Here is a 27,377-nt window from a genome sequence, read left to right as displayed (position 1 = left end):
AGTACCTAGCTCTCCCATTACCCTGGGGGATGGGTGGGTGGTTGGGTCATGTTTGTTGTTATCTTTAGTGTAAAAGGAGTTTTTGTTTTTGTTATTAAAACCTTGTTTAAGTTATTTTTTGAGTCCCTTTTTAATGCATGGTCTCCGCAGCAAGCTCTCTGCAGCGCTACTAAACTGCAAATAGCCAGCAGTTACATGAATTCCAACCTTTGAAAATGCAACATATATGATCCCCTCTTTAAAAATAGCCATTACTGGGGACAAGGAAGGGCAGAAATAATTATGTACCAAAGATAAGCAGAAACGGACACCAAACTGACCCCAACAAGAACATTTTTGACACTTCAGTCTCACCATTTTATGAGCTTGAAATATTTCTGTGTGAATGATTGGTAGAGAAAATGTGGGCTAGGATTTAGGAGAAAACAACAGTAATCTTTAGAAAAGTTTCCTTTGTTGCAGGGCAGAATGATTACAGGTTCATTTATGGGAAAATTCTGACAACCCAATTTATTTTCCAGTGATGCACTAAAGAGAAAATCAAAGTTGTTTGTAAATGCTAAAGCAAGGAGACATTTTTCCAAGTGAACATTCCATATACAGATGAATTTTTCAAAAGATGAGGGAAAGCTTCAATACTACTTGAGGCATTCTTTGTCCATTAAACAACAGATATTTGTTTGGTTTCATAATTCCTCTTCAAACTGGATAACGCTTAATTTTCACATTCTTTGGGTGCAGGAGCTTTTGCCAAGGGATTTCTTAAGCGCTATTTGGACATCTTTGTTTCTCAGGCTGTACACTAAAGGGTTCAACAAGGGAGTCACCATTGTGTAAGAGACAGTAATAAATGTCGTCTCGTCTAGCGTGTAACTAGATTTGGGCCCTAAATAGATAATGCCAGCACAACCAAAGTGCACCACGACCACGATAAGATGGGAGGCACAAGTGGAAAAGGCTTTTCGTTTCCCAGCCGTTGTGGGGATTTTCAAGACAGTGTTTGCAATTAAAATGTACGAGAGAAGGATGAACAAGAATGAACAAATTACAACCAAAAATGAAATAATGAAAATAACAATTTCTCCTATGTAGTTACGGCCACAGGCTAATTCAAGCAAAGGTGCTAAATCACACAAGTAGTGCTTAAGTTCATTTGGTCCACAGAAAGGCAAGGTAAATATGATTATAGTCTCTGATGTAGAAAAAATAAATGCAAGTGATACTGAACAAGCCACCAGCTTGGTGCAGAGTCTTTGATTCATCAGAATCTGATAACGTAAAGGTTTGCATATGGAGACATATCGGTCATACCCCATCACTGCTAGAAGAAAACAATCTGTGCACCCAAAGCCCAGGAAAATGCACATCTGAGTAGCACAGCCCATGAAGGAAATGGTCTTCTTTTCTCTTAGAAGATTTGCAAGCATATTGGGGATAATGACGAGTGTGTAGCAGATTTCTGAGAAGGAGAGGATGGAGAGGAAGAAGTACATGGGGATGTGGAGGCTGCGGTTAAGCCGTATCGCAGTGATGATGATTATATTTCCCATCAAAGTTATCAGGTACATGAGAGAGAACACCAGAAACAATGGAATCTTCAGGTCTGGGAAATTAGAAAATCCAGCAAGGATAAATTCTGTCACTATTGTTTGATTTTCTCTTCCCATTGATGCAGCATCTGAAAATAAACTTTAAAGGTGTTACAGATTCCAACAGTGGTCATTCCTGATGTTTTATATAAAAAAAAATACTTGGGGGAAATGCACTCATAAAATGTCTGCTTCCAAGTTTGTGAGGTATTAGATCCAGTTTACAAAACTGCATTTCCTTGAGAAATAAAATTTTAGCAATCAGAAAACATCTTGGCATAGTTCATCACCGTAAATTAAAATTTTGGATTCTTATAATTGGAGAAGCCCTGCTGTGAATGAATGTCTGGCTACAGCCCATAAACTGATGAAGGAGCACAGAGACAAGTGAGCTGAAGAGTTTTAGATATTCCTGTCAATTGCAAAATTAACAGCATCACAAAACATAACTCTCAACACCACTAGAATCTTTTCCTGAGGATCATGCCTATCCTAACCTGCCTTTTCATGCAGTCAGTGTCTATTCCAAATTGTAGCAGCTCTCCAGGGTCTCAGGTTGATGTCTTCACTAGTCCTGCCAAGCAACCTCATACACATTTAGAAAAATATTGGATCTGGAGCCTTCTGCATGCAAAGCAGTAACTCTGCCATTGAGTATGAATCTTGTGGCCAAGATAAAAAAGAGTCAGGTGCTTTGAAACTGTTCTTATCTCCCTTTAAAGTGTCATTTGAATGACTAAACCATTCTGCAGTTCAAATAAAACCTGCAGAACCTCAAAACACAATAAACCTCTTCAGTTATCAAGCCAAATATATATATATATATACCAAATAATTCTTACAAGGAAGAAGGTTTGGTGTTCCAAATGACAGCAGTTTGCCACACTATCCTTTTTACAATGTTTTTTTCTGAGCATGGAATAATGTAAACAAGTTTCTAAATCCCACCAGAAAAACTTAAAGTAAGTCAACCATCATGTTATCAATAGGATTTCTTAAATTCACAGGTAATGTGAATATTGTTTAATAAATAAAAAACCCAAAGTCTAAAAGGTGAGGAAAGTTCAATCCATAAGTACAATGCTAGCACTTTCTAATATCCTCAGAAGCATTGTGAAGATTTGGGGCTGGTTCATTACTGAGAGATTTCAGAGTGATTTCCATGAAGTATGGTAAAACTGAAAATCTAGTAAAGAATCAAAATCATCTAAAGAAATGGATTTGGTTGCACAGGGTGCTTACAGATGAGCCCAGGTGTAAGAAGAGCATACGTAAGAAATGGAAGGAAGGAGAAATCATGAATAAAAAGTGTACATGAACAGCCAACAGTTGCAGGGAGAAGATCAGGTAGCCCAAGCTCTGGATGGACTCCTGATTGCAAGAGGTTAAATATAAAAATCATTGGAAAGCCTAATTCAAAATTGCAGGGCCTGATGAGCTCCTCCCAAAGGTACTAAAAGATTTTATTTCAGAGCCTCTATATACCTATAATCTATAATCTTTGAGAATTATTGAAGAACAGATGAGGTCCCCGTGCAGAGGAGGCAGGCAAATGTTGTCCTGATCTTCAAAAGTGGTGGTGGAGAAGACCCAGGTAGCTACTGACCTGTGAGCTTGACATCGATACCAGGAAAGGTCTTAGAACAGATCATAAAACCATTTGTCTGTGAGCACATAGAAAAGATTCTGTGGTTACTAAGACCCAGCATGGGTTTCTGGAAAACAAGTCATGCCAGACGAATCCCATTTAATTTTTTGACAGAGTTACAAGCATGGTGGATCAGGAGAATGCTATGGATATAGTGTGTCTTGATTGCAGTAAGGCTTCTGTCCCCCATTTATATTCTTGTGGAGAAGCAGGTAAAACGTGGGTGGATGAGGTATCTGTCAGGTGGATTTGTAGTTGGTTGGACCTCACACATCAGACCGCCTTAGGGACATAGTCATCTGATTCTAGAGATATCAAGCTAAAGAAGCTATTTTCAAAGCATTGCTCCATTTCCATGAACTGAAATGTGGATTGGATTTAATAGAAATATTTGAGGTTCTCTGTCCAGGGATCCTTTCCTGCCACAAAGCTTTTAGCCTGGCTTTTTTTAATACACTCTGGCTTTCAAAACCATGGGGATCCTTTATCAGTGGATCCTTCAAATTGCTAGTGCAAGATAATGGCAAATTCTGGGTAATTAGTGATGACCAACAGGCAGGAAACCTCCCCTGGTACCTCAAAATTATGCTTAATCAATCTAAACTTGGGCTTACTGTCCACTTATTCCTACCCTCTGCTTCCTCTTACTTAACCAGTTACTGATCCATAAAAGGACCACTCCTCTTATTTCTTATTTCTGCTATGAAACTGGTTTATTTTTAAAAGAATCAAATAGCAACAAGCTCTCTAACGGTCCCTGAAGTTCATATTTTAGCAGAAGAAAATAACCAACCCCAAGTGTCTTGTTTGTCTAAGAGAACAACAGAAGGGAATTAAAACTGATAAATGCAATTATAAGTTCAGGTGTCCCTCAGAAATCACTTATTTGAAAAGTGCCAATTTCCTAATGATGCCCTCGGCGACTTATCTCTTCTCTGCTGTGCTGGGGAATTGGAAGGATGATTTGAGACGGGGAAATGATGCAATATTCAGCTTTGTTTCTCTTGGTATCTAACAAAACCAGAGTTCAGTGTCTGCACTTTTGGCCCTGCTTCTGGCATGGGGCACAGTGCTTTGACCCCTTTCATGTTCTCTTAAAATACACCGGTTTGTTGCTGTTCCCTTGACTATCCACTAGGGGGAGAACCTTCTCCCCTAGACCTGACTGAACTTTGCTTTAAATTCCCTTTAACTTTTTCCCTTCCTCTTATTTGGTGGTTCTTCCTCCTTATTTAAGTATAAGAATTATTACCACCAGAAAAATAGTAGGTTTTATTGTGGTGTCTATGATTTTTTTTTAAAAATTGTCATTTGATTTTTACAAATTCCTTCACACACATAGTATTATCACAAATATCAAACTTTAGACAATATTCTTTTGAATCTCAAGACTCCCCTCCTCCCCTCTGTGGACTCTTTCACTAACTTTTTAAACTGCATATTATAAATCTGTCTAGTTTATCATCCTCCATTGTATCCAAAGTCTATGTGTGATTACAAGAGTTATTTAAAGCCTGCCAAAGATTTCAAGTGTAGTGAGAGCCAGTGTGGTGTAGTGGTTAAGAGCAGTAGTCTTGTAATCTGGGGAACCGGGTTCGCATCTCTGCTCCTCCACATGCAGCTGCTGGGTGACCTTGGACTAGTCACACTTCTCTGAAGTCTCTCAGCCTCACTCACCTCACAGAGTGTTTGTTGTGGGGGAGGAAGGGAAAGGAGAATGTTAACCACTTTGAGACTCCTTCGGGTAGTGATAAAGCGGGATATCAAATCCAAACTCTTCTTCAAGTGTTTACAGTGGTCTTCCAAGTACATTGTATATTTATCCCATCCTCCTGATTTCTGACTTTCCTGGCCAGAACCCCCTTGATATGATGTTATATCTCCTTGCAGACACAGATAAGTATGTGACCTGGCGGGTAGCACTTTTTGCAACTGCTGCTAGGAAAATTAGAGCAAATTATATAGCCAAGGTAGCCATTAACTGTAAAGGAGATGAATTTATTTGATCCTATCTATCTACCTCAGGCTATGCTCTATCTTTGTCACCAAACTCTGAGTATAAATTGCACACTGTATTAATTGATATTGTTTTTAACATTAGTGACCATGTGATGATTTTAGCTTATGAATTTTATTGTTTAATGTTTTTATTTGTACATTGGGGTACTTTTATAGCTTTGTTTAGAGTATGCAATGTTTTAATAATATAAATGTTTTAAGTCTTTTTTTTTACCAATTCAGTATATTTTCTTTTAATTGTCAAATAATTCTGTGTACATTGCGGCAGCCTTTGCCTATGTGCAATAAAACTGACTGAGACTGAGACTTTCCCGGTTAATCTTGCCATCTCTGCATAGACCAGTTTCATCTGCCAGTCCACCCTAGTAGTAGGTATCTTGTTGTCTTTCCATCTCTGGGCAAGGAGCATCCTTCCAATGGTTGTAGCATGGGGTCTATGATTTTGGAGGAGGGCCCTAGGAACTGCAGCTCAGGAACTGAAATCCACCACCCTTCAAAAACTGCATTTAATGAACAATCTGATGCACCAATTATGCTGGGGGAGGAGGAGATACATCACCACTATTTTGGTGAACTTCCTGCCATAGCCAAAGAGTGCTTAGCCTGGAAGTTGAGACGGAGACCACACCAGTAGAAAGAACCTAAAATGTCATACACATGACACTCCCACAATGTCACTCGAAACACAGCTGCCTGGCCCCACAAGTCCGGGGCTGTGCTGGTGACAACATTCACATGCCATGTGGACATGGTGCTTCTAGCACCTCCTAGCTCATCTCTTCCCCAGACTGCTCACCCGTGTCCCACCACCATGATCCGAGGTCTAAGTCTTCTTCTATGTACTCCCTGGGGAACCCACACATGCATACACCAGTGATCCAAGCAGAGTTAAGTCTAGTCGCCATTTAAACTTTAAATCCTCTAGCGCAACAGCACCCCCTAAGGAGGCTATGTGTGTAACTGCAGGTACTGGCCCCAACTTGGTGGAACGCTCTGTCACAAGAGACTTGGGCCCTGCGGGACTTGACATCAGTGGCGTAGCGTGGGTTGTCAGCACCCGGGGCAAGGCAAGTAATTTGCGCCCCCTAACCCGTGGATTTGCGCCCCCTAACCCTAACCCCCAGATGTTGCGCCCGGTGCGACCGGCCCCCCCTGCACCCCCCACGCTACGCCACTGCTTGACATTTTTCCGCAGGGCCTGCAAGACAGAGCTGTTCCGTCTGGCCTTCGGTTTGGACTCAGTCTGACCCTTTTGTTTCCCTCCCCTTATGGTTTCGATCTATGGGCTACTATTAAAATGAGGCTGCATTTTAAATTGTATTTTAACCATATTTTAAACTGGGTTTTTTCCCTTTTCTTCTCCCCCCCCCATTATGTTTTTATTGTAATTTTACTGGTGTTAGCCGCCCTGAGCCCAGCTCTGGCTGGGGAGGGCGGGGTATAAATACAATATTATTATTGTTGTTGTTGTTGTTGTTATTGTTATTGAAAGCAATGGAGAACTATAGAGACCCAGTGGCGGAGCTTCATGCTCCGGCATCGGGGGCGGAGAGCAGGCAGGGGTGTGGCTGGCACGCATCCCAGGGGGCATGGCACATGTCCCAGGGGGCGTGGCACGTCACCTGCGGGGGCGTGGCGCCCAGTGCAGGGGGGCAGCCACGATGGCACCCCACCAGGATTGTGGTGCCCCCTCTTCCTCCGCCAGTGCGGACACCTGCCTGTCAAACCGTGTGTGTTAAATAAGTTTAGTATTAGCGGAAGTTATTAATCTTGGCCAATTTTATGAATGAAAGCTCAGGAAAAACATGAAGGAACTCTGGAAACGGTATGCACATGGGTTTAATTGTAAATAAAAATCAAGCCAAAGATCACTACCTAAACCAAAGGGGTTCAAACCATGAACTGCCACGATCTTCAAGGCGCAGGATAATGTGGGCAGAATCCGGTCTTGGGAATTTGCCAAACAGGCTGTCAGAACTGGTGTTAGGAGAAAAGGGCAGTTATCAATGCACAAATAAAGAAATGTTTGACACAGATAAGGTGAATAGCATATGGCAATGACTGTGATTGAATGTGAAAGCAAATGTTAATGTACGCCGGAAAGGTGAAAGATGAGTGGAGACTCGCCATTCAGATATCGTGATTGACAGCTGACCTGTCAAGTTTCAGATATCGTGATTGACAGGTGACCTATCAATGGCGAAACGTACCAGAAAAATAAGAAATCAAGATAACAAACTTTTTATAAAAGAATGGAATGGTTTATTGAATATTTACAAACAAATTGTAAACAGATAAGAACATTGGCAGGATCATTGTAATACAGTGGTAACTCGGGTTAAGTACTTAATTCGTTCCGGAGGTCTGTTCTTAACCTGAAACTGTTCTTAACCTAAAGCACCACTTTAGCTAATGGGGCCTCCTGCTGCTGCCGCGCCACTGGAGCACGATTTCTGTTCTCATCCTGAAGCAAAGTTCTTAACCCAAGGTCCTATTTCTGGGTTAGCGGAGTCTGTAATCTGAAGCGTATGTAACCTGAAGCGTATGTAACTCGAGGTGCCACTGTAACCTGCAGTTTTGTAACAGTATATATTTAGATTAATAAATGAACAAATTGAGTTAATTTGGATATGCTGAAAATATTAAAAATAAATTTAAGGAACCGCAGAAAGAGGGGGAAGGAAGTCAAGTTTTGAAATGTTAAAATGACTTTAAAATTATTGAAATGTATAAACCTGATATATAGATATAGACAGACACACACACACACACACACACACACACACACACCAGGTGACCTGTCAAGGACTCACATTTCCATTAAACACCACCTCTTTCTGTGACATGTTGTGATGTTTGTATTACACTCTTAGAGGTGGGGTCGGGGAGTGGGGGACAGCTTTTAAAGAAGTTGCATCCTTTCTTGGGGGCTTCTTCTTCTGATGTTATTTTAGTGGTAGAAACCTTGTTGCAACAAACTAAAGATCAGGCTTACAAGCTGCATTGCTTTTTATACACCTGGTAGCAGTTTCTTGCTTTACTCTAACCAACAAGTGGACCCCACAGGATCATGAGTTCCTTGATCTATAGCAGTGGTCCTTTAACAAAATTCAGAGTTCAACCTCCAACACCAGAAAAGATTTGAACCAGTCAGGAAGAGTACCAGTAGCATGACATCTGCATGGGCAGGTCAGCAATTTAGGGCAATCTTCTCCAACTGGCAGCTCAATTCTCTCCCACCCTCCACAACACTCTTTGGTCCTACCCCTCTTTGCCCACCCCCAGCTGACTACTTCATACACCCTTGGCAGCAGTATCCTTTATATTTGTGCACCCTGAGATGGAGGCCTTCCTGTTTACTGAGCGGAAAGAGAGGACAGAGGCTGCTGGCTCAACAACTTCCCTGATAGCTTCACCTCACAGTCCTATCCTGAGGCCTTCTGAAGCCAGATCATTCTAGGGCGTGGGAAAAGGAAGCCTGCCTGCCTGCCCCTCCCTAGCAACAAAGGAACAACACTGTGCCAAAACCATTGCACAACGATTGGGATGGAAAAGATCCAAAAAGGGAAAGGCACTAGGGTGTGGTTGAGACCCAGTCATTCCTGCAGGGGTTTTGTGCCTTGGACAGCAGGGTAGACATTTGCAGGGAAACCAAAATGCTTGCTTACAAAGCTGTTGCATTACCAACCTTTCAGTATGCTTGTGAAACATGGACCACTTATAAACGCCATCTCCAACTCCTCAAAAGATTCCATCAACAATGTCTCTGAATTTTTTTACACAACACTTGGGAAGACAGGCAAACTAATGCCAGTGTACTGGAAGAAGCAAAGATCACCAGTGTCGAAGCAATGATTCTTCAACATCAACTTTGTTGGACTGGTCATGTTGTTCGGATGCCCGATTATCGTCTTCAAAAGCAACTACTCTATTCCATAGCTGTCAACTTTTCTCTTTTCTTGTGAGGAATCCTATTCGGAATAAGGGAATTTCCCTTAAAAACGGGGAAACGTTGACAGCTATGCTCTATTCCAAACTTAAAAATGGAAAGTGTAATGCTGGTGGTCAACAAAAGAAGTTTGAAGACTCTCAAGGCAAATCTTTAAAAATGTGGTATAAACACCCACGACTGGGAAACACTGGCCTGTGAGTGCTCCAGCTGGAGAATAGCGTTTACCAAAAGGTGTCATGGAATTTGAAGACGCTCAAACTCAGGACAAAGGCAGAAATGTGCTAAGAGGAAGGCATGTTTGACAAACCCTCACCATGATGAACTCCTGCCCAGAAACCTATGTCCCCAATGTGGAAGGACGTGTGGATCCAGAATTGGCCTCCACAGTCGCTTACTGACTCAATGTTAAGACCGTGTTCATGTAAGACAATCTTACTCAGCTACAAGTGATCACCAAAGAAGAATAAGACAGTGATGTATCACTAGATTCCTCATGGCACAAGCTCCATGTTCTGAACACCTTTACTTTCTTTGTTATGGAACTTGCAAGACTGCATAATCAAGGGACAGAACAACTTGACTGCGTTGCAAATTTTTTTTGAGGGGAATGCATTCCAACGTGGATTCAGCACCACGCCAGCTGAAGGATGGGAGATGGTGTCCATTACAACAGTGCAGAAATCATGACTTCTTCGTTTAGGTTCATGGGCAAAAAGAAGCAAGTATGGATAAGACACAAAAAGAGCCAAATTGGTTTCGAAGCATCATGTTCAGACCAACGATACTTAGCAGGCTGCCAGCCCCACAACACACATTTGCGATGCACCCTTTAGTCTCACCACTCCACACCTAAAAGAAATTGGAAATGTTTCTAAATGTCAAAGCTGGTTTCTCTACAGAATACCAAGGAATTAAATTTGGAAGGTTTTCATAAGTGTTTGCCTTGTGGGCTGCCATAGGCCTGCCCATATTCAGCAATATCAAGTTACACTATAGGAAAACGGGTGCCATTAACAGTACTCCTTCTAGTTGGTTAATTGGTTCGGCAACTTCCATGCACAGGATGTGTGATGCTAATTATTTCCGGTGAGAGTTAAATGATAACCAACCAGAGGCAGCTACAGGAGAGCTATGAGATTAAGGTGAGGGTCAGATGCCTTGTCAATCCCAGCAGGTATATAAGAGGACAACCCGGCCTGCCCAGGCCATGGGCCTGCCTATATTCAGCAATATCAAGTTACAGTATAGGAAAACTGGTGCTATTAACAGTAATCCTTCTAGTTAATTAATTGGTTCGGCAACTTCCATGCACATGACGTGTGATGCTAATTATTTCCCGTGAGAGTTAAATGATAACCAATCAGAGGCAGCTTTGTCAATCCCAGCAGATATATAAGAGGACGACGTGGCCTGCCCAGGCCACAGGGAGTAGCTCTGCTTCAGAATTACTGGAAGCTCTGGTTCCTAAAGCATGTCTAGGAGGTGGGGCCCATTCACCCATCCATCCATCCATCCATTTACCTTGATCCAAAGATCTCAGGGCAGTTCACAGCATAAAAATACAAAATACAAAAACAAAATACATAAAAAGAGCAAAAGCAAAACAAAGCAATAACCCCCGCCTCCCACAAACACATTTAAAAGGGCATGTCAAAGAACATCACCAGAATCTTTTCTTGAGGATCATGTCTTAACCTGCCTTTAAAAAAGTCATGAGGTCAGTGTTTATTCAAACTTGTAGCTGCTTTCAAAGCAGTGTCTACCACTGAGTCTGAAATGTGTATCCATGACAAAAGGAGTCAGGTACTGTACTTTGAAACTCTCAAAAGTTGCATAGAAAAGAGCATCTAAAACCTGCAAAACCTCAAGCCAAAATAAAGTTTTCCAGTTCTCTACCAAGAAGAAATATACATCAATTCCTACATGGAAGCAGGTTGGTTTCTGAACTGTTCCAAAAATGACAGCAACTTGCCACAATATCCTTTTTATGAAGTTTTTATTGTAGAGGAAATACACAAGGGTGGGCAGCGGTTGTGACCCGGCATGGCGCTCCCCCATCCTGGAGCCCCGCCATTTTGTCCCAGCCATTGGCTGGGTTCCCGCCAGACTCAGTTTTGAATTCTGGCCAATCCGTGGCAACCTGGGGGGCAGGACCAGTGAGCAGACTGTGTTGCTGGAGGCTTCCCTCTGATTCACTCACCATTATAGTCAGACATGTAATGTTAAGGCTTTATTATGTCACGATGAGATTGTTTTTAGTAAACTGCAATTAGGTTTTTCTGATTAAGTGGCATTTAAACTTGTTAAATAAATCAAAAAAGTGTACAGTACAAATGGCTCTGGGATAAGCCACACCCAGAGTCAAAAAGGTGAAAGAACGTACCATCCACATGTACAACACTAGCCCTTAAAAAAAAGAATCACAAATTGTAACAAACGTGTGACAACAAATAACCATGAACCAAGGCAAAAGCAGCTCATTAGTCACTTTGTTTAGAGAATTACAATGGACAACCGGGTATTTGCATAGGCATATGAGAGGCACAGTACAGTGGTGCCCCGCAAGACGAATGCCTCACAAGACGGAAAACCCGCTAGACGAAAGGGTTTTCCGTTTTTGAGCTGCTTCGCAAGACGATTTTCCCTATGGACTTGCTTTGCAAGACGAAAACGTCTTGCGAGTGTTCCGATTTTTTCCCCTTTCCTCCCCTTTTTCTAAGCCGCTAAGCCGCTAATAGCCTTTTAGCCGCTAATCCGCTAAGCCTTTAATAGCCGCTAAGCCTTTAATAGCCGCTAAACCACTAATAGCGCTAATCCGCTAAGCAGCTAATAGGGTTGCTTCGCAAGACGAAAAAACCGCTAGATGAAGAGACTCGCGGAACGGATTAATTTCGTCTTGCGAGGCACCACTGTAATAACTCCTGTCCATAATCCAGTAGATCTCTTCTCAGGTTTCCATAAGGGGGCCTCCTTGTTTTGTCTTTGTAGTACGTATATGAAAAAAAAAAATGCCATTCAACATAGAAAGTCAAAGGATTTGATGTGATTTGCTTCTACAGTGGTACCTCAGGTTACATACGCTTCAGGTTACACACTCCGCTAACCCAGAAATATTACCTCAGGTTAAGAACTTTGCTTCAGGATGAGAACAGAAATTGTGCTCTGGCGGCGCAGCGGCAGCAGGAGGCCCAATTAGCCAAAGTGGTGCTTCAGGTTAAGAACAGTTTCAGGTTAAGAATGGACCTCCAAAACGTGACTGCCAGGATCCGAGATCTGGGAGAAGAAGCAATGGAGGAGGACTGGAAGAAATTTAAAGACTATTTGCAAAAACTTTATAAGTTATATGAATTATAGGATTTCGTACGATTTGGAAGGATAGCCCCAGCAATGAGAGTGGAATATATATGAACTTAGATAATAATAATGAAAGAACCAAGGTTTAAATGTTTAAAAAAGGATAATATATGTTTATTGAATAATTTGGACAATAAGTAATTTAAACTTAATATGCAACTGAAAGTATAAAAGAAACATATGAAACAAGGTTATAATTTGCTGACAAATTTATTATTTGAGAATGCACTGTGCGGGAGATGTGGGGAAGTCCGATGATGGATTGAAACAAGCTTTGGTAATAATCTGTATTTTTTCTTTTCTTTTCTTGTTTTCTTTGTTTTTCTGTGCTGTTCAAATCTATCTGGAAAAAACGCAATAAAAATATTTTTTTTAAAAAAAGAATGGACCTCCAAAACGAATTAAGTACTTAACCTGAGGTACCACTGTACTTGACAAGTTAACTTTTCAGCCACAGCAACAGACCAAACTATAGCATATCAAGATTCCTGTAGTGGAGTGCCAATGTTGGGCCATTTCTAGGTGAGCTGCCACCAAAAGAAACATTAATTCTGACTATTTATTATTTACTAAAGTTCTCAGTCATTTTATCTTGCCCAAGCCAACCCAAAGTGACTTGCAAACAAGCAGTTCTTTATAACACAATTGTTCACTCAACTCATCTGTAATCCCAAACATGGCTGAGAGAGGAGAATGTACAACTGTCATAATGACAGATTGTTTCTGTTTCTTTAAAGACAGCTGTCCGAAACTCATCTGCCATGGCACATTGCCACCAACTAAAACGTCCCTTTTGGCTGTGTACACACTCCTGCTTACTTTGCATCACGTGCAGTCCCAGTGCTGGTTTGAGAAATGGTGTGCAAATGAAGTTAACCAGAATCCAAATCTATACTGCTGTTTTTTTTTAGGGAATACTGTACTTGGACCCATTAGTCCTCAAACTGGCTTCAATCTGAATTGAGAAAAAGAACCACCTCTGTGTATTTTAAGCTTGCAATGTGTACAGAGTCTTAATCTGCTTCCTGTTCTATGAGTGGGGAGAGATGGCAGAAAGAGAGATTTCACAAACATTTGTTCCACCCAAGCTCAGGGCTGACTTTCCCCCCCTTTGGCTGCCTCCTGGTCATCGCATTGAGAGGCATCACTTTCTTTCTTAAAGTCCCTCATTCATAATTCTCATCATGAGGTGATTCTGTACCTTGTGATCTATAAAATAAGACCCCCAATAAGATTTACTTGGGGGTAAGTCCTTTCGAACTCAGTGAGGTTTATTTCTGATTTAGGCATCAATTGCTCGGTTCCTTCTCCTGCCAACCTAGCAGTTCAAAAGCACGTCAAAGTGCAAGTAGATAAATAGGTACCGCTCCGGCGGGAAGATAGACGGCATTTCCATGCGCTGCTCAGGTTTGCCAGAAGCGGCTTAGTCATGCTGGCCACGTGACCCGGAAGCTGTACGCCGGCTCCCTCGGCCAATAAAGTGAGATGAGCACAGCACCCCCAGAGTTGGTCACGACTGGACCTAGTGGTCAGGGGTCCCTTTACCTTCACCTTAGCCCTGGTTTATAAATGTTGGGTGGCCATTAAAAATATTGTTATCCCAAAATTATTACTAGGTGCATATTGTAAACATTTAAGTCAGAAGAAAATGAAATGTGGAAATTTTGCATTTCAGGTCTCTCCCTCTTAATCGTCTTCATTCCATTGATTTTTTTTATTATCTCATTGCTCCCTTGCATTGAAATAGATGTAGGCAAATTAATAATGCAATCCTATACATGCCTAGGTAAAGGTAAAGGGGCCCCTGACCATTAGGTCCAGTCGTGACCAACTCTGGGGTTGCGGTGCTCATCTTGCTTTATTGGCCGAGGGAGCCAGCGTACAGCTTCCGGGTCATGTGGCTAGCATGACTAAGCCGCTTCTGGTGAACCAGAGCAGCACACGGAAACGCCGCTTACCTTCCCGCCGGAGCTGTACCTATTTATCTACTTGCACTTTGACGTGTTTTCGAACTGCTAGGTTGGCAGGAGCAGGGACCGAGCAACGGGAGCTCATCCCGTTGCGGGGATTCGAACTGCCGACTTTCTGATTGGCAAATCCTAGGCTCTGTGGTTTAACCCACAGCGCCACCTGTGTCCCCTGTACATGCCTACTCAGAAGCAAATGCTGTTGAGTTCAATAAGGTTAGAATACTGAAGTCTTAAATTCAGTTCTCTGGACTTCTGAAATAATCTTCAATTTGTTCTCATAAAATATTCATCAGGATTTCTAATGCAAACTCATCCTAGTCAACACAGTTTTGTACCTATTAACACATTTTTGCAAGCAGTTTCCCCTAGTAGACATTTTTGTATGTTATTTTCACCAGTGTACACATTTTTAATCACATGTCCCCAGAACATATGCAGTATTTGTTCATATTGTTTGACTGGAGAACTGCACCACAAAATTCAGAGAAGTGCAAAATTCAAAGGATACCTTTGAGAAGTGTGAATTAGGTGGCTTCTTGTTAAAATGCAAAGAAGATCAAATTTCTCCTCCAACCCTAGACAAGAGACAAATTCAAGTTGCTACTGAGAAATTGAAAATGAGCAAGTCACTAGGTACAGACGGCATCCATTTCTGAAAAGATAGGTTGCAACTAGCCAGTAACAAATGACAAAATTTCCTGCTACCGGTGACTCAGCCAAAAGGCAATCTAGGAACACACCCAAACTGTGAGTCAGCTCTTTTAGGAGAACTGTGACTCCATCTAGAAGAGGCAAACACACCACCTTGAGTTCATGTGCCTCACTTAGCCCACAGCTGAGCCCAAACACTGGCACAAGAAACCGCTTGCAGCACTTGGAACAGATGAAAAAGATTCAGTATACTGATGACACTACACACCCAAATGTCAGATGATCTTCCTTAACGGGCTGCATTTGGGGTAACAAAACTGAATCTTGCACTCTGCCCAGGTCAGGTTCTACAGAGTCAGCAGAACTCACCCAGTACTACCAAGTTTAATTAGAAAGGGGTGGAATAACTGCAAAGCACTACCCTTTACTCCCAACTTGTCCAACTGCCCCATAAGAATCTGATGACCAATTATATCAAAAGCTGCTGAGAGGTTAAACGAATCATGAGCAGGTCACACACTTTCTTAAAAAATAAAACAAAACTATACTTTTCGCATTTCAATCAATATAACCATACATTCATAATGATCGACTTCCCTCCCCCCTTCCATGGTTCCGTTTATTTCTCCATTTCAACTGCATATTCTATTTACTCCATATGTTTTATTTTCTTCAGCACTTGAAACTGCTAGATTTACTCCAACTCTGCTAACGTTTTAACTTGTTTAACATAATTCTTCAGATATTCTGCAAACTTTTCCATTCTTCTTTAAAGACTGGTCTCTTATTCTATTATTTAGATTTGCTAATTCCATATATTCCATCAATTTCACCTGCCACTCCTCTTTTGTTGGGGTTATTTTCTCTCTCCATTTCTGAGCATAAACCACTCAGGCTGCCGTGGTTGCGTAGGGAAATAGATTTTTTGATCTGTGGGGACATCCATACCTAATATTCCTAATAAGAAGGGTTCTGGTCTTTTTATAAAAGTATTTTTAAACATTTTCTTCATTTCATTATATATCATCTTCCAGAAATCCTTCACTAATTTACACCACATATAATAAAACATACCCTCCATTTCTTGAGACTTCCAACACGTACCTGAATCTGATTTACACATTTTTGCTAATTTACTTGGCATTAGCTACCACCTATAAATCATCTTCATAAAATACTCTTTCATGGTGTAAAAACACAGGTCACATACTGTCAGGGAACTGACATCGGAGCGAGAGGCGAAGGGGAGGCTCCCAGATGATGCGGGCGAAGGACCCAGCAGCAGGGGGAGAAACAGTTCAGTAGAGGGGGAAGCCAATCAGCGCAACACTGGGGATAAAGGGAGGCAGACGGGGGAAGTGGAGAGAGGGCTCCAGGACTCTTCACTGGACATCAGTGAGGAGAGCCCAGGTCCTCCGCTACCCACGCCTTCCCTGCGCAGAAGACTCCCGTGCAGTGAGAGGAGGAGGAGACTGGGTGTCAAACAACTTTTATGTTGGAAGAGGTTCAAGAAACGCCTACTGACGGATTCTGCCAGTGACTGAGGCAGCCACGATGAGAAGGGGCTGTGCAGTCAGAAAGGTTTAACAAGGCAAATTAACCGAGAAAGGCACCAGTTTACGCACGAGTAACTCATACCCATTACACATACTTTCTGTCAATCTCTAGATACAGAAAATTGATCAGGACCACAAAAACATTCTCCAACCCAAAACCCTGTCTGAAACTTGAGAGGGATGACTCTGGTTAATCTTTCTTATTAAAGGCTAAGTTAGAATATCTGTGTCCACTGGATCACTATTCCTCAAAATGGAACATTCAAACCTGGTCTGTGCTTATTCAGCCCAGGCCAATTATATGATTGCTTTTGTTTGATTTTGGTATTGGAATTAAGGTCAAAGACATCTATAAAAGAAGAGTTAATCATTACTCTAAGCAATAAACAAAACCTCTGTAATATTTGGTAAGGGTCAAATGGATTTGAGTTTGCAGTCCATTTGGCTGCCTCCCTGGGAGGTACTATTGGAAAGAATCCAAACTAACCAGATGAGCAGAAGATTCAGGGGCATCTTCAACAGGTGTGAGGAACCTTTTGCCCTCCAAATCTTGCTGAACTACAACTCCCATCATCCCTGGTCATTGGGCATGGTGTCTAGGGTTGGTTGGAATTTTAGTTCATCAAGCTCTGGAGGCCAAAGAATCCCCACTCCTGCTCTTCAGGAACTGCTACAACAGCCATGTGCAAGTTGGATCGGAAGCGACTGATTTTATCTTCAAAATGCTTTGCAAACTGGTCAAAGCAGGCTGGTGAAGGGCAGGTCACCTCTACAGGTGTACTAGGGATGTAACAATCCCGAAACTCAGAAAATATAAATATGAAATCTCTCATTGCAAACATGCCTGCGGCCTAGAGACAATTGCACAATTTGCTCTCTCACAATTTGTCTTTGATTTTTGAAAATTTATGTGGTTTTGCGGTACTGTGAGTTCAGCTTCCACTTCCTTGCGGCTTTTAAATATTGTGAAATGTTGTCTTGGCCATGGACCCATTACTATAAACATGACTTGGCTTCTGTTATGATCCAGTGGTGCTCAGCTCTACCAAGTGAAATGGCCTGCATTTTTTAAAAAATAAGTACCCTGCAAAATCTCAAAGCCACATTTTTTTTCTATTCTCACACATCCTTCCATCACCCATTTTGATGTAGAGAGCGTTCTGGATACTTTCCTGTCAATCTTCCATTCTCTGGCCAATCAGTTCTCTGCACCACTCAGCCAATCTCAATCCAAAGTATATCTATGGCCAGGAGGTCCCACCCATCTGTCTCCAAGCAGAAAAAAGCCAGTTTTCATTTTACCTTGATGTGCAGCTTCCCTCTCATTTTTATTATCTCAACCCAGCTAACATGTCTAACATTAACTGGCTTTTGGGTTTGTCCAGGGGCTGTTTGGCGCATGCTCAGAGCTGTTCTCTTCACATCTTTCACAAGGAGGCAGGAGAAAGGAGTGGTTCTTAGTATGAGCAGATTGTATTCGACACATGAGAGAGAGCGTGGAACAGGGGATAGTGTGAATTTCTTTCTATAATAAACATGTATCTATTTTACAACTCTTAAGCTATTTGTGTTTATTTTTGCACACCATAGGAGGAGAAAAAGCAAACTATGGACAGCTTGTGTGTGTTGCAGCAGAAGAAAGGCTGCTATCTGCTCTTGGTGGAAGCAAAGGATCTTCTTCTTGTTTTCCCTGGGAAACTCCTCTGGCTTACTTCCATGCTACTTAGTGATCAGGAAGTGCAGAAATGCTCTCCTCCTCCAAATTCATTTCTCATCTTCCAGCCCAGAGCTTCTACACCCCATAGATGTGTCTGAAAGAGGTGTGGGTGTGATGGCCTGGGACTCAGGCTTGGACTCGAGGAGACTCAATCTGCACTGGATCCTTTGCCTCAGGCATCATCTGAACCCAGTCTGGGGCCTGATGCTGAAGAGTCCCAGTCTGCACAGGTTTCCCTGCAGCAAACACCAGCTGGGCCGAGTCAGGGGCCTGAGCCTGCCCTGGCTCCAGATACAGGGATTACCTCGTTGCCTTCAGCTGGGCCATCACTTACAGCTGCTCCACTATTGGTTTGGTTAAGGGAGGCTGAGGCAGCCCCTGGGTCTAGTAACCCACCGGGTCTCCCGAGCTGCAGAGACTAAGGTCTGAGAGAAGGAGAGACCTGAGTACTCGCAGGAGGAGTGCTCACCTTTGGGTGAAACAAGGAGGTGAGACCGGCCACTACCCTGACAAAGATAAAAGGCTGTTGGACCCCGCCCCAGGTTGCGGGAGCAACATTGCTGTATGCTAGATCCTGTACCTGTCCTTGCCTGGTTTCCTGCCTTGTGTCCTGCCTTGGCCCTGTTGGACTGACTCCCAGTGGAACCTTCGGATTCTGGACCAGTCCTGGACTGCATTTTACAGGTTACCCCTGGGCCCAGCACAGGGTGGACCAGACTAATGCGAGGCCTGCAGGTGTCACATTGACATGCCTTTGTGGGCCCTTGCCTACCTCAGCCTCCTAGAGTGTACCTCCTGCTGTTCCTTCGTGTTCAGAGCCCATCGTGTTCAGGGAGACAGCGGCCCTTCTGGCGATGGGTCCTGCTGCTCTGGTTCCTGGGCACTGACCTCCATTTCCTCACCATCCTCCGTCATCCTGTGAAGACTTTCTGCCCCAACCTCTCCTTCTTCACCCACAGTCTGCCCCAGTGTGCCCCAGTCATGGCTACACCGCTAACTGGGATCTTCTTCCTCCTCCCTGCATGTCAGCCTCAGCCCAGTATACCCGAAGGAGCGTCTCCACCCCCATCGTCCAGCCCAGACACTGAGGTCCAGCTCCGAGGGCCTTCTGGCGGTTCCCTTCCTGCGAGAAGTGAGGTTACAGGGAACCAGGCAGAGGGCCTTCTCGGTAGTGCTGCCTGCCCTGTGGAACACCCTCCCATCAGATGTCAAGGAAATAAACAACTATCTGACTTTTAGAAGACATCTGAAGGCAGCCCTGTTTAGGGAAGTTTTTAATGTTTGATGTTTTATCGTATTTTTAACATCCTGTTGGAAGCCACCCAGAGTGCCTGGAGAAACCCAACCAGATGGGCGGGGTATAAATAAATTATTCTTATTAATATTATTTCCTTGTCTTATCCATTCCTGGCAACCTACAGTGAGGGTTGGATCCTCTGATGCCTGACACTGCAGTTCATGACATTTTGCAGTTTTGGCTTATACTCTTCCTCCACCATCTCTCAGTAGCTCTGACTTGGATAAGCAATGGTGGGAAGAAGAAGAAGAATGGTTGCCTACACAGTTAGAAGAAGGTATTGCCAAAAAGAAGGAGGAGGTGGTGGTATTGAGAGCCAGTGTGGTGTAGTGGTTAAGAGTGTTAGTCTCGTAATCTGGGGAACTGGGTTCGCGTCTCCGCTCCTCCACATGGAGCTGCTGGGTGACCTTGGGCTAGTCACACTTCTTTGAAGTCTCTAAGCTCCACTCACCTCACGGAGTGTTTGTTGTGAGGGAGGAAGGGAAAGGAGAATGTTAGCCGCTTTGAGACTCCTGAAGGGGAGTGAAAGGCGGGATATCAAATCCAAACTCTTCTTCTTCTTCTTCTTGATAGCTTTACTTTTGGAACAAGTGTATTACCCTGCATTTTGGCTTCTGAAACATTCAACAACTGAGGCGCCACTTCTGATTGGTAGCAGGAGCTTCCTGCACTCAAGCGGAAGCCGCGTTGGACGTTTAGCTTCCGAAAAACATTTGAAAAATGGAGCATTTCCTCCTTGGTTTTCAGCATTCAGAAGCTGAAACGTTCCTGTAATGGTTCCTAAGGGGGTTGCTCGTGCGTAAGCAGGTGCCTATCTTCCTGGCTGGGTGCAAACACCTGGCTGGGCTGTCAAAGTGAACCTCCTCTGTCCAGACAGCCACTCACCCGTGGCTGACTCAATCGCTGGCAGAATCTGTGAGTGGGTGTTTCTTAAACTTTTTCCAGCAAAGAAGTTCTTTGACGCCTAGTCTCCACCTAGCCTCTCTGCGCGGAAGCCTCCTGCGCAGGGAGGGCGTGGGCAACGGAGGACCTCTAATCTCTCCGCTGGTCCCAGGCAAGGAGTCATGGGATCACCTCACCACTTCCCCCACCAGCCCCCCTTCTCCACTGGTGCTACACTGATTCTCCTCCCCAGAAGATGGGCTGCTTCTCCCAATCCCTGGATGCCCTCTGGAACCCCTCTGGGCTCCGCGCTCTCCCTCCAGTACTGATGGCAGTTCCCTGACAGTTCCAAAACAAAGGCATTCAGGAGCCGAGGTTTGACCGTACTTACTTCTGTGGGCAGAAAGAAAAATCTTATTTTTTGTGGCCCAAGAATAAATTTATCACAAGACCTTCATGCTCTCTAATTCTATGTAGCAAATGCTTGACAAGGGCAAACCATTATGCATCCCTGGAATGATTACATGCTAAGCTGGCCTAATGAATCTGCTGAGAACACTTAACCCTGTCTAAAGTAAGTAGGCAAGCAACTGCTGACATTTCAGAGAAGAATGAACAAGGCAATAGGTATCTTTGCCTTCAGTAGCCTGCAGAGCAAGTTTGAAGGGCACAAGCAGCAGTATGACGTGCTGGTATATATTGTTTTGAAATTCAAGAATTACCCAGTTCCCAGACACACCTTTTGTGGAATGTGCAATTTAGAGTATCAACCTAGCAACATAATCAGTGCAAAAATGTATTAGAATAAAAGTTGTTGTTTGCAACCCACAACTATGAGTTTCCTTGCAGATAAAAAAGCCATTCCACATGATATTTGTCCATTGTCTTAATCTGCACAACTGGTCTGAATAAAAAGTGCAGTTTGTAAGATAATAGCTCGTAACTGCAGGTATCCTCACAATAACAGAATCTACAAAATGTACCTTTCAGCATGCAAAATCTGCAGATGATAATCATAAACCTGCCTTTGAAAAGTGTTTGAAAACTTCAGCTGGCCCAAAAAGCTGCAGGCAGATTGTTGACCAGAGCTGGTTATAGAGTGCACATGACTACCTTGTTACAACAACTCCACCGGCTACCAGTCTGTTTCCAGGCACAATTAGGGCTGCCATATTTCAAAAAGTAGAAACCAGGACTCCCTGAAAGTGAGCTTTTAAGGAAGCCACACACAAAAAATGAGCTTTTTTTTTTTTTAACAGAAACGCCAACAAACACAATTTTTCAATTGACTTGCCTAAGATCCAGGACAAGGCACCACCTTTTGGAAATTCCCCGGACATCTGGGAAAATCCCTATTTTTTAGGCTACAGTGTCTCCCTCCTTGTTGTCCTACCAGCAGATGAAGGCTTCCTTGTTCCAACAGGCTTTTTGGAACTGGCTGGTGTGTGTGTGTGTGTGTATATATATATATATATATATATATATATATATATATATATGCAGGTTTTGGTGTCTTCGGGTGTCTTCCCGTGTAAGAGTTGGGGTGTCTAGGCGACGTTTCGACGAGGTCTCACTCGTCATCTTCAGGCTGGTGCTTTCGGCTTCTTGTTACTGGAACAGAGCAGGATCTCAGTGTTTGAGTTCCTATAAATACTGTTGAGGGGGTGTGGTGTATAGCCTCCAACGTTCTGGGCAGAGAGGAAGTTCCCAGGTTAGTGTGCCTTTTCTTCTTTTGTTCTTTAATTACTTGAGGGATATCTTGAGTGATTTCTTGAGTGATATTCTGAGTACCACTTAGGTGGGTCATTAAGTGTGGATTAGTTGCTAAAGCTTTCGTGTCTTGACCTCTTGAGCTTGTGAAGAGTTTTTCTGAGAAGATGGCTGTACTGCACTTAGTTGTGCTCTGGCTTGGCTTCGTGTATAGGGGCGAGCTGTGGTTTTGTGCCCTGTGCCAGCCAGATCTGTGTAGGGATTGCAGGGGGGTGCAGCATCCGGAGGTGCCACTATGGTTTGGCTACTGGATGGAGTCTGTAATTTATCTGTGGAGAGGGTCTGGGTTTGGGTCTGGTGTGGTTGATTGGTGATGGCGTTCTGTGTGCCTCTGGTTCTGGTGTCGGTTTTTGTGGGGAGGGCTAATTTCCAGATGTCTGGCAGGCGGGACGTGTCGTCACGCTTGTTCATGTTGTGAGGGTGTTTCTCTATCTCGATGGCTTCCATGATTATTCTCTTGTGGTGATGTTCCATGTTAAAGAGCAATTTGGAATCTGCAAAATTAATTTCGTGTCCTGTTTCTTTCATGTGTTGGAAAAGAGAGGAAGTTTTTTCTTCTTTTTTGACGGCATTCTTGTGTTCTGCGATACGTGCATTTATTCGTCTGTTTGTTTGTCCAATGTACGTGGCTGGGCAGACTTTGCAGGGTATTTCATAGACCCCTTGGTTTTCCAACTGGATTTTATCTTTGGGGTTTCTGAGGATATTGGCTATTTTTTGGTTGGTGCAAAAGGCTGTTTTGATATTGTGTTTATGGAGGATTTTGCTAATTTTATCTGTAGTGCCCTTGATATAAGGAAGGAGGGCCATGCCATTGTTTTCTTCTGTGTCTTGGTTTTTGGGGGGTGTTTCTTTTTGGATTAGCTTCGTAACCCTGTTTTGCTGGTATCCATTGGCGATTAACACATTTGAGAGATTCTGTAACTCAGTTGTCAAGTGGTCTTTGTCAGCCAGGCGTTTGGTTCTGGAGATGAGAGTCTTGGCTACGGAGTTTATTTGTGCAGGGTGGTGGTGTGATTGTGCATGTAAGTAGCGGTTGGTGTGTGTTTTTTTCCGGTAGATAGTGTGTCCTAGGGAGCCATCAGGTTTTTTGTAGATTAGGACGTCAAGGAAGGGAAGTTGGTTGTTGGCTTCTATTTCCATAGTGAATTGTATTTTGGGGTGTAGGCTGTTGAGATGTGTGAGGAAGCTATCTAGTTTTTCTTTCCCGTGTGGCCAAATTACAAAGGTGTCGTCAACATATCTGAGCCAAAGTTTGGGTTTGTGTTCTGACTTGTCTAAAGCATTGGTTTCAAAGTGTTCCATGTACAAATTTGCGATGACCGGTGAGAGGGGTGATCCCATAGGTGCTCCTTCTATCTGTTTGTATCTTTGTCCATTGTGGATGAAGTACGTGTTGGTTAGGCAGTGGTTGGTCAGGTCCAGGATGTATTCGGGGGGATTGTATTTGTTTTGAATGGCTGTCAAGGCTTCATTAATGGGCACTTGTGTGAAGAGAGATACAACATCGAAGCTCACAAGTAGGTCATCGGGATGTAGGTTTTGCTTCTTTATTGTTTCTATGAACTGGAAGGAGTTAGTAACGTGTGACGCGATGGATTCTGCATAGGGCTGAAGTTGCTTAGCGAGAAATTTAGCGAGATTTTGTAGAGGTGAGCCTATGGAGCTGACTATTGGTCTGAGTGGTGTTCCTTCTTTGTGTATCTTGGGGAGACCGTAGAGTTTGGGGCATCTGGATGATTTTTCTCTGGGGATGATTCTTAGCTGGATTTCTTCACTGATAGGAGAGGCTTTTATTTTGGATTTGGTGGTTTTTTCCAGATAGGTGGTGGGATCTGTTTTTATAGGTTGGTAGGTAGGGTCTTGGAGTAGATTTGATAGTTTTGCTTGGTAGTCCGATGTGTTCATCACAACAGTGGCATTACCTTTGTCTGCTGGGAGAATGATTATGTTGTTGTCTTTCCTCAGGTTGGTGAGTGCTTTCTGTTCTTCTTTGTGTAAATTGCTTCTGGGTGGTTTGCTGGAGCAGAGGATGTTGGTGACTTCAAGTCTGATTTTATTGGCTTCATCTGGGTCGATTTTGGTTAGGCTAGCTTCGACTCCGCATATGATGTTTTCCGTGGGGATGCGTCTCGGGGCGACTGCAAAGTTGAAACCTTTGGAGAGTACTTTGGTTTCAGTTGGGGTGAGGATCCTGTCTGATATGTTATGTACTGTTTGTTTCATGGGTTGTTGTGGAGGGTGGCTGGGCTTCTGGCGTTTCTCTAGTTTGTGGAGTTTGTTGGTGTGTCTGTCTGTCTTATGTGAGGTCTCAGTTTCAGCTCTCCAGACGGCTAGTTGTTTGCATTTGTCCCAGAGTGCAGGGTGGATTTTGTTACAGAGTTTGAGGTGAAGAGTGAGCAGATCTTTGTTGGTTTGGTTTAGTAGGTATCTTTTCTTATGTATTTCGTTTCTGATTAGGGATAGTTCAGTTCGTTTCAGGATCCTTTCGGTAGCTGGGGTTTTAGAGTGGAATTTAAGTTGGAAGCATGTGGGAATTAAGTTGTTGTCTCGGCAGTTGCGTAGGAACAAGAGATCACATAAGATGGTGGCTCTTCGGATTTCTAGTTTCTCGTAGGTTCTTGTCAGCTGGAAGGTTTCCTCCCCGTAGAGGAACCTTCCAGCTGACAAGAACCTACGAGAAACTAGAGGAACCTTCCAGCTGACAAGAGGAACCTTCCCGTAGAGGAACCTTCCAGCTACCGAAAGGATCCTGAAACGAACTGAACTATCTATCTTTTCTTATGTATTTCGTTTCTGATTAGGGATAGTTCAGTTCGTTTCAGGATCCTTTCGGTAGCTGGAAGGTTCCTCTACGGGAAGGTTCCTCTTGTCAGCTGGAAGGTTCCTCTAGTTTCTCGTAGGTTCTTGTCAGCTGGAAGGTTCCTCTACGGGGAGGAAACCTTCCAGCTGACAAGAACCTACGAGAAACTAGAAATCCGAAGAGCCACCATCTTATGTGATCTCTTGTTCCTACGCAACTGCCGAGACAACAACTTAATTCCCACATGCTTCCAACTTAAATTCCACTCTAAAACCCCAGCTACCGAAAGGATCCTGAAACGAACTGAACTATCCCTAATCAGAAACGAAATACATAAGAAAAGATACCTACTAAACCAAACCAACAAAGATCTGCTCACTCTTCACCTCAAACTCTGTAACAAAATCCACCCTGCACTCTGGGACAAATGCAAACAACTAGCCGTCTGGAGAGCTGAAACTGAGACCTCACATAAGACAGACAGACACACCAACAAACTCCACAAACTAGAGAAACGCCAGAAGCCCAGCCACCCTCCACAACAACCCATGAAACAAACAGTACATAACATATCAGACAGGATCCTCACCCCAACTGAAACCAAAGTACTCTCCAAAGGTTTCAACTTTGCAGTCGCCCCGAGACGCATCCCCACGGAAAACATCATATGCGGAGTCGAAGCTAGCCTAACCAAAATCGACCCAGATGAAGCCAATAAAATCAGACTTGAAGTCACCAACATCCTCTGCTCCAGCAAACCACCCAGAAGCAATTTACACAAAGAAGAACAGAAAGCACTCACCAACCTGAGGAAAGACAACAACATAATCATTCTCCCAGCAGACAAAGGTAATGCCACTGTTGTGATGAACACATCGGACTACCAAGCAAAACTATCAAATCTACTCCAAGACCCTACCTACCAACCTATAAAAACAGATCCCACCACCTATCTGGAAAAAACCACCAAATCCAAAATAAAAGCCTCTCCTATCAGTGAAGAAATCCAGCTAAGAATCATCCCCAGAGAAAAATCATCCAGATGCCCCAAACTCTACGGTCTCCCCAAGATACACAAAGAAGGAACACCACTCAGACCAATAGTCAGCTCCATAGGCTCACCTCTACAAAATCTCGCTAAATTTCTCGCTAAGCAACTTCAGCCCTATGCAGAATCCATCGCGTCACACGTTACTAACTCCTTCCAGTTCATAGAAACAATAAAGAAGCAAAACCTACATCCCGATGACCTACTTGTGAGCTTCGATGTTGTATCTCTCTTCACACAAGTGCCCATTAATGAAGCCTTGACAGCCATTCAAAACAAATACAATCCCCCCGAATACATCCTGGACCTGACCAACCACTGCCTAACCAACACGTACTTCATCCACAATGGACAAAGATACAAACAGATAGAAGGAGCACCTATGGGATCACCCCTCTCACCGGTCATCGCAAATTTGTACATGGAACACTTTGAAACCAATGCTTTAGACAAGTCAGAACACAAACCCAAACTTTGGCTCAGATATGTTGACGACACCTTTGTAATTTGGCCACACGGGAAAGAAAAACTAGATAGCTTCCTCACACATCTCAACAGCCTACACCCCAAAATACAATTCACTATGGAAATAGAAGCCAACAACCAACTTCCCTTCCTTGACGTCCTAATCTACAAAAAACCTGATGGCTCCCTAGGACACACTATCTACCGGAAAAAAACACACACCAACCGCTACTTACATGCACAATCACACCACCACCCTGCACAAATAAACTCCGTAGCCAAGACTCTCATCTCCAGAACCAAACGCCTGGCTGACAAAGACCACTTGACAACTGAGTTACAGAATCTCTCAAATGTGTTAATCGCCAATGGATACCAGCAAAACAGGGTTACGAAGCTAATCCAAAAAGAAACACCCCCCAAAAACCAAGACACAGAAGAAAACAATGGCATGGCCCTCCTTCCTTATATCAAGGGCACTACAGATAAAATTAGCAAAATCCTCCATAAACACAATATCAAAACAGCCTTTTGCACCAACCAAAAAATAGCCAATATCCTCAGAAACCCCAAAGATAAAATCCAGTTGGAAAACCAAGGGGTCTATGAAATACCCTGCAAAGTCTGCCCAGCCACGTACATTGGACAAACAAACA

General features: G+C 43.3%; 1 protein-coding gene and 1 long non-coding RNA gene across 3 annotated transcripts in view; one reads left to right on the top strand and one right to left on the bottom strand.

Annotated features, from left to right (window-relative positions):
- LOC310697135 overlaps positions 1 to 21,969 on the top strand; it is a 74,728-nt gene extending 52,759 nt beyond the window's left edge. For both annotated transcript variants that reach the window (XR_014520945.1, XR_014520946.1), the window contains exon 3: positions 21,895 to 21,969. This is a non-coding gene — a long non-coding RNA (uncharacterized lncRNA). The remainder of the gene's footprint in view (positions 1 to 21,894) is intronic.
- On the bottom strand, positions 498 to 1,683 carry LOC310697106 (olfactory receptor 10T2-like). The gene has a single exon (XM_083483432.1). It carries the CDS (start codon positions 1,665 to 1,667, stop codon positions 723 to 725), a length of 945 nt encoding a protein of 314 aa, XP_083339558.1. The 5' UTR covers positions 1,668 to 1,683; the 3' UTR covers positions 498 to 722.
- Positions 21,970 to 27,377: the final 5,408 nt, after the last annotated feature.

This window comes from Podarcis liolepis, assembly GCF_965112155.1.
Source record: "Podarcis liolepis genome assembly, chromosome: 17".
Taxonomy (NCBI): Eukaryota; Metazoa; Chordata; class Lepidosauria; order Squamata; family Lacertidae; genus Podarcis; species Podarcis liolepis.
This window is presented reverse-complemented; position numbering and strand designations above follow the sequence as displayed.